The following is a 7,694-nucleotide window of genomic DNA, read 5'->3' on the forward strand; positions in this document are numbered from 1 at the left end:
GCTCCGCCTCTGGAAGGGAAGCGCAGGGTGAGGGCCCTGCGGGGCGGGGGCGGGGCCTGCGGGGCCGGACAGTCTCCTGCAGTTTTCTGATTTTGCTGCCGGGTTGATAAGGATCACGTGAAACAAGTGTGGGGTGTTCCCTCCTCTTCCAGGGCAAAGGGAAGACGCTACTCTACGGGCTTTTCTGTTTAAGATTGATTTATTTACTTTGCACACAGAACTGGGGTACAGGCCAGAGGCTCAGGGGCGGGAGAGGATTCACCAGAGACAGAGCGGGGAGCAGCACAGGCAGATGGAGGAAACGCACTGCTGAGGGGAGCAGCGGGGAGACGGGAGGGGTCTGCTGCGCCCTGTGGGTCTCTCCCTGGCTGGGGATCGAACTCGTGCTGCAGGGGCTGCGGAGGGTTCATAGTGCTGTGTTTTGGTCCCTTGTGCCACCAGGGCGGCCCCTCTTCTGAGTCTGGAAGTTTATGAACAGTTTAATTTTTCTTAAACATTCTGTAAAGTATACAGCTGTGAAACCATTCGGCCCTGGGTTTTCTTAGTTGGTGACTTGATTACGGATTCACCCCGACTAGTAGTTAGTCCATTGAGATTTTATATTTCTTTTTATTCAGTCTTGGCATGTTGTATGTTTCTAAAAAGAGTTTCCCATTCTTTTAGGTTGTCCAGCTTGCTGGTGTCCAGCCTGGTGTAGCCTTGGGTGATTGTTGGAATTTCCATGGTATTAGTTGTAATGTCTCCTTTAACATTTTAATTTTGTTGATTCAGTTGTTTTCTCTTTTTTCCTTGGTTAGCCTAGATAAGGGTTCATCAAGTTTGTTTAGTTTTTCAAAGAACCAACTTTAATTTTGTCTCTCGTTTTCAAACTGTTTTCCTGCTATTTCATTATTTCTGTTTCAATATTTCAATATTTCTTCTGCTGACGCTGGGCTCACTTTATTCTTTTTCCAGTTCCATGAGTTGTAGCATTATGTTATTTGGAATCTTTCTTGATACAGTGCTCTAAATGGAGGCATTTGTCACTAGGAACTTCCCTTTTAGAACTCTTTTCTACCTCCTGAAAGTTCCAATATTTTATGGTTTTATTTTCACTCGTCTCAAGGCCCTTTCTTCTTTCCCTATAACTTCTTCCTTCGCTCATTGGTTGTTCAGAGAATGCTGTTCAACTCCCACGGGCCAGTCGATTTTCCAGGTTTCCTCTTGATGTTGATTTTCAGTTTTGTGCCATTGTGGCAAGAGAAGATACTTGGGATGATTTCAGTCATTCTGAATTTGCTAAGGCTGCTTTGTGGGCTGACATATGGTTTGGCATAGGAATTGTTCCACGTTGGTCTTGGAAAAGAATGTGTATTTCTGCTGCTGTTGGAGAAAATGTTCTTTATGTGTCTGTTAGTTTTGCTTGGACTGCTGTGGGGTCTGCTCCTTTTAACCAACTTAATTGTTCAGTGCATTTTCCAGTCATTGAACACAAACTTGATTAGATACAAAACTGGTTTGTGAAAGAGCTTAATGCCACGAAATCAAGTTTACCACAGATGACTTAACATTTTCTTTTTCAAAGATGTATTTATTTGTGCATACAGAACTGGGGTGCAGGCCAGAGGTGCAGGGTCGGTGAGAGGCTTCACCAGAGACAGAGTGGGGAGCAGAACAGGCAGATGGATGAAGTCCACTGCTGAGGGGAGCAGCGGGCGGGCCAGGAGAGGTCTGCCGCGCCCTGTGGGTCACCCCCGGGGCGGGGATCGAACTCATGCTGAAGTGGCTTTAGCTTCTGCTGTGCTTTAACCCGCTGTGCCACCAGGGAGGGCCCAGGCACCACCTCTTTTAAGCAGCCATGACATCACTCTGCCCTGAGCCAGATTCCTGTGTCCTGTCTGCCTCATAGTGCACAGCTCCTCGCTAGTAAGGGCCACCCCTTCCCAGGCACAGCACCCCTCTTTCCCCACCCCATGCCCTTCACTTTGTCTTACACCCATGAAAGTGTTCAGAGGCAGAACTGTCAGTGCTAGAGCTCAGCCGTGCCAGGTACGGCACAGGGGACCCCCGTTTCAGGGAGCCCTGGAAAGACCCAGGATGGTTTCTGGCATCCAGAGCTGTCAGCATCCTCAGCCAGCAACCTGTAGCTGTTTCTCCTCAGGTTCACCTGGGTCATCTAAAGCTCAATGTGAGCTGAGGTTGAGAACAGAACGAGGGGCAGGCGGTCAGGAGACGCCGAGGGCAGGGCTGGGCTGGAGGGGACTTCCCGGCGGAGCCTCGGCAGGGGAGCCCTGGCTGGCTGCTGGGCGCGGCGGGTCGCCGAGAGCCCGGGCGTCCACGGCTGGACCCGCCCGGCCCCACGCGGCCCAGCCGCAGCCCCTCCTTGCCATTTCTGGCGGTGCCTGTGGCTGCTTTCAGACGGTGTTTTCTCTCTTGCCTTTTCTCTTGCTCACGCTGCCGCCCGCCCGCGTGGCCGCCCAGTCTCGCAAGGTGAGTCTGGTGGGTGACGTGGTCTCGCACCATACGCCCCTTTCCCACAGACACCCCCTTTGCCAGTGGGCCAGTGAGCTTTCACTTGTAGCTTTAGGTTTTGGAAAATGTTTACAAGCAAACAGAAGTAGAGGACCCAGTAGAGCCAGGCCCCACGTGGCCCCACGTGGCTCCACGTGGCCCCACGTGGCCCACACAGAACATGCTGCCCCACGCCACCCCACAGTGGCCCCACGCCGCCCCACGGTGGCCCCACGCCGCCCACGCGTCACCTCCAGCCCCCCCGGCCCTTCTGTCACCCTGGCACCTGAAACTGGTGAGTCACCTGGAAATAAAGAGACAAAGACAGTTAGGCCCACCGAGCCCCTGGGGGCTACACAGCCAGCAGTGGGACAATGAGCAGCAAATTCCAGACCCATCATCTCACCCCAACTATTTCAGCAGGTTGTTCCCCTCATGGAACCCCACTACTCCTTCACAGCCAAGTACCTTAGCAACAGTACCAATTTCTCCCAATTGTCTCAATTATCAGCCAGGTGAAGGCTGGACGTGGCCAACAAACACGCGTCCTCCCGTCGGGCACCGCCTTCGTCCTCTGGGTACCCACACCAGGGTCCTGTCACTCGGGGAAGCCGGCCTGGCGTCTGCTGTCAACCGGTGCAGGGCAAACCACCCCACGCCGGTCTCGGGGCGTCTCTCCAGTGTAGTGGCCTCAGGGCCGTGGGCTCTGGAACACACCAAGAAGCTTCTAGCCTGCACCTCAGAGACCCTCTTCTCATAGCCCTGCTGATCCCAAAGTTTCCCGCTCTCCACTTGCCCCTCTGTGTCTCATTTTAAAGCCAGAGCCCTTGGGCTTTGGGCCCTCAAAGGGTGTGAGTAAGGTCTCAGGCCATATTCCAACCCGGGGCCCCTACAGAGGGGTCCTGAAGAAGTCCGTGTCTCACTGTCTCTCCTCTGCTTATCTGTGACAGGCTACAAGGAGCAAGGCATCCCGCAGCAGCTGTGAGGCTGTGGCAGCCGCCAGAGAGGCCCTGAAGTTTGCACCAGGCGGCGCTGGACACGAGGACCTTTACGTGTTTTCTTCTGCTGCTTGCTGGGCTGGGAGTGGAAAGCGGATCTTTAAAAACACTCACTGCTCGCTGTGGAAATGCATCCCGTTATCAGTAGGCTGAGGGCCGCCAGCCCCACCCCCTGCTCATTGGGCACAGGCACCCAGGTCTCCAGGGCGGTGGGGCGTGGGGTGACCGGACGCTGATGGAGGCTGGGAGGCTCCGGCTCGCCCCGCCACCCACGGGCCCTGCCTTGTGAGGGCCCTGGAGCTGCCAGCGGGGCGCACCCTTCCTCTGGGGCCCTGGCCTGCCAGAGCGGTCATCCGTCAGGGCAGGGGTGTGGATGGACAGACGCCAGCCAGTGTGGAAAGGCCCGCTGCGTTCTCACCTGCAGGGTGGGGGCTCCCCCGCCGCCCCCCCTGAAGCCCCTGCCTTTGTGTGCTCTGAGCTTTGGTCCCAGGGAAGGAGCCAGAAGGGCCAAAACTGCTGGACGCACCAGATGTCCACACGCAAACCCAGGTCTGACTGCCACGCTGGCGACCTTTCCCGTCCCAGAGAGCATGACCTCTGCACCACAGTCCTCTGTGGGATCCTGGGGGCCGGGGGGCCTCTGGCTGCAGACGCTGAGGGTGAAGGAAGGGAGTGGGAGCCGTCCACTCCGCGCCCCTCACGTCTGACAGGGCCGGGGGCGCGCCCCGGCGTCAGACACGCGACGGTCTCTGTGCAGAACATGTGAACAGTCAGAGGAATTGAGAGCTACAGTCCCCTTCAACAGCCTCCCCGCAGCTCAGGTCAGGCTTTGCCAGCGTGCAAGTCACGGGAGCGAGCGCATCGTTCGGGAGTCTCACGGGGCTCAGAATTAAGGGGGAAGCGCGTGGGGACGTGGACCTCTGTCTCGCCATCGAAGCCGTCGGACGACACGCGGGCTGCTCGGGGCTTCCAGTCTGCGGAGGCTGTGGCAGGCACCTGCCACGAGGTCCACCTGAAGCCCAGGGACGGAGGCTCACGCTACAGCGGCCTGACGGACCGCACCCGCGGGCCCGTTTGCGTGTTCAGTGGCGCGCAGGAGCATAAACGTGCGACTGGTCGGGAGCCAGCTTCCCGGCCTGGGCATCGTGCTCTTGGCCTCCCTGCCTGGGAGGGACTCAATTCAGCCAGCGGTGGAGAAGCCACACCGGCGTGGTCACGGACGGTCAGTTCGGACAGTCCGCGCGCACGGGGGTGGGCCTCAGGCCCTCGCCCCCGGGTTCACGTGCCGAGTCCTGGCCTGCCTCCCCTGCTCCTGGCCTGTCCGGCTCTGCCGTCCACCCCTGGCTCCCATGGACAGCCGGTCCCTCTTCCCACCCGGGCCGCGGTTGCCCTTTCGGAGCAGCTGACCGCGTCTCTCCCTGCCGTCCCTTCTTCCCGACCCCAACTGAGGCCTCCGATTTGGAAGCGCCTGTGTTTTCAGGCACGAGCCCAGATTTGATTTGTTGGGGAAGTCAAACCCCTTCTCGTGGGAAGGCCCAGGAGAGACGGGCCTCGAGGAAGCTGCCCCCCGACAGAGCCCCCCCGAGAATCAGATGCAACCGCTCCAGCTGAGGGCAGTAAGGCCCAGCCCCCCTCCCACGGCCCTTCACCCCAACAGCTCCAGGGCGTGCCCGCTCCTGCAGTGATGGCAGGCCTCAGGTGGGGGCTGCGCCCACGAGAGAGGGGGGGACTTCTTTTCCTGGCTCGGGCTGGGGGTGGCTGCTGAGGGCGTAGAGAAGAGCGACAGTGAATGCCGCATGTTTAGTGACACAACCAGACGCAGGTGGGATTTTCGCGAGTGCCAGGTGCCAGTCAGCAGTGTGGCTGGCAGACAGGGGTCTGCTCCACGCGCACAGCCGTGCCTCGCCCCCCGGCCCCCGCAGGGGGTCTTCACGCTTGAGGAGAACCAGCTGCTCGGGGAGAAGCCTCTCTCCTACCCATCCAGGTGAGGAGGCTGAAGCAACCACGAGGACCACACCTGTGTTCTCAGCAGCTGACTCGGGGCTGCAGGGTCAAAACGGCGACTCTGACTCAGACCAGCACACGGTCTCGGCCGCCCTGTCTTCATTCAAGGGTCAGTGGCTAGTGGATTCCAGGTGGTCTGAGCTATCCACGCGGGCTGAGCTAACTATCAAACACCGGCCAGCTGGAAAGCAGGCCTGTCCTGCCAGCCAGAGCTGGGCTGACAGGCAGCCAGCCACAGGGCGCAGGCTCCTGACCCCCGCCGCTGCCCTCAGCAGCGGACTTCGTGGGTCGGCCTGTTCTGCTCCCCGCTCTGTCTCGGGTGAAGCCTCTCACCCACCCCACCTCTGGCCTGTACCCTGGTTCCTGTGTGCATACATAAATAAATAAATAAATAAGAGTGCAGAAAGGAAGAAGGTCACGTGGCGAGCTTCTCCTCGAGGGAACGGGCCTTCACGCAGGAGCACGCAACTGCGCCCTATGCCAGCCCGAGCCGCGGCTGACCCCAGGGCCGGGACGGACCAGCCCCGGGAGGGGACGAGGGCTGGGCCGACGTGGTTCTTCTGGGCCGGCCGCCTCTGAGGCCCGGCGCACGTGCTCTTGAGTGAACAGCCTGCCTGCCTGGCCGGGGGAGCTTGCGAGGGTCACCTCAGGTCCTCTGGGGTCCTCGGGCCGCCGGCCAGAACGGTCCAGCTGGCTCCAGGGCCACCGCAGCTTTCCACGCCACTGGCTCTTCCATCCAGCGGGCAAAGGGGGCCCCCGTGCAGTGGCAACTGCTCGCGTGGCTGACGGTAGATGCCCCAGCTGGCGGTGGCGACGCCGTGGCATTGCTTCCTCTCGCTGGCGTGCCTGGAGCGGCATGAGCGTGTCTAAGCCACACCGGCCTCCCTAGAGACGCTGAACCCTCCCTTCTGCTGCCGCCACCGCCAGGCCCTCAGGACCGAGCTGAACAGGCAGGTCAGCCAGAATCCTCAGAGGGCCACTGCTCTGGCGCCCCTGTCTGCCTAGAGGCTGCCTAGAGGCCTCCATGCTGTCCTCGGCCGAAAAGAGGGTGCCCACGTCCGAGGACGACCTTTCCGTGGGCCTCAAGTTCACCCTTCGAGGCTCCGGAGGTGACAGCTGTGTCTCAGGCGGACCTTGGTCACTGCCGAAGCCAGGCCTCCAAGCCAAGGCCGCACGAGGACCCCAGCACTATCGGGGTCGCCGGACACCTCAGGGTACACTTGATTCTGTGCGTTTCCAAGCCTTTCCCGGGCTCAGATTATGCCAAGTATTTCACGGGCTCGGGAGCGCCTCGGGGCCTCGGCAGAGAAGTCAGAGCTGTCCCACCAGAGGTGTGATGGGCTGAGTCAGCGAAAGCCGCTACCCTGCAGGTGTGAACGAAAGGAGCCTCCAGGCCACGGCCCCTCCCGCCCCTCTGCTCGTCCTGGGCGGGTGGTTGAGCTGACCGGCACTGCCTTCCCGGAGCTTCAGAGAGCTTTCCCGAGAGGAAGGTCTTGATGAGCGGCCAGCCACCGGCCTGCGCCCCCAGGCCTCAGGCTCGGAGAAAGGCCCGTGCTTGTCCGTGGCCAGTCACAAGAAGGGGCGTGGGGGCACAAGGGGGTGAGGAGGTGGGGGGAGACCGAAATGGAGCCCAACCTGCGTGGAAGGGAACTGGGGTGCGTCCCGGCTTGGGTCTGTCACCGCCCGCGAGACCTGAGTCGCTTTACGGACAGGCGCAGGGGAGAAGGGGAGGGCAGCTCTCCCGGGAAGCAGCGGGCCAGGCCGCCCTGCTGTGTCCTGGCCGCCCCACCGACTCCCGCTCAAGCCTCATGGAAAATTCCAGTGCGAGCCAGCGGAGAGCCTCCAGGCCAGCTGCAGCCAGGGGCGTTTTCACACAGTGACGTAGCCCAGGAGTTACTGAAGCGGTCACTCGGCTGGTGGCAGGGGGAAAGGGGGCCCCCCGCCCCCGCCAAAAGAGAGAAGACAGCCACTGCAGTCGCGTGGACGGGGTACATCTCCCGGCCCAGGCGGCGGCCTGCCCTGCCCACTGGCAGCTTCTGCGGCCTGCGGCCCGCCGTCCCTGCTGGACCTGGGGCGCTCCCTGGTGCAGGCCTCCTCCCTGCGGGGTGCCCAGCCGAGGCCCGGGGAGTGGCCCCGGGGAGCGTCCTCAGCGGTGGCCTGTGCTCAGGAGGGGCAGTATTTATATTTTTGTTAAAAAATAGT

General features: G+C 60.5%; 1 protein-coding gene across 2 annotated transcripts in view; it reads left to right on the plus strand.

The window, feature by feature from the left end:
- The window catches only part of LOC101629484 (chromosome unknown open reading frame, human C1orf95), a 9,037-nt gene extending 1,349 nt beyond the window's left edge, over positions 1 to 7,688 (plus strand). Inside the window, exons 2-3 of one of the 2 annotated variants that reach the window (XM_012731032.1) lie at positions 2,461 to 2,469; positions 3,441 to 7,688. In XM_012731032.1, the coding sequence (XP_012586486.1) occupies positions 2,461 to 2,469; positions 3,441 to 3,475 (44 nt within the window). In that variant the 3' untranslated portion in view covers positions 3,476 to 7,688. The remainder of the gene's footprint in view (positions 1 to 2,460; positions 2,470 to 3,440) is intronic. The other variant, XM_012731033.1, reaches the window with a different exon arrangement.
- The last annotated feature ends 6 nt before the right edge of the window (positions 7,689 to 7,694 follow it).

The sequence above is a fragment of the Condylura cristata genome, unplaced genomic scaffold (genome assembly GCF_000260355.1).
Source record: "Condylura cristata isolate star-nosed mole 26May11 unplaced genomic scaffold, ConCri1.0 scaffold00029, whole genome shotgun sequence".
In the NCBI taxonomy this organism is placed as follows: Eukaryota; Metazoa; Chordata; class Mammalia; order Eulipotyphla; family Talpidae; genus Condylura; species Condylura cristata.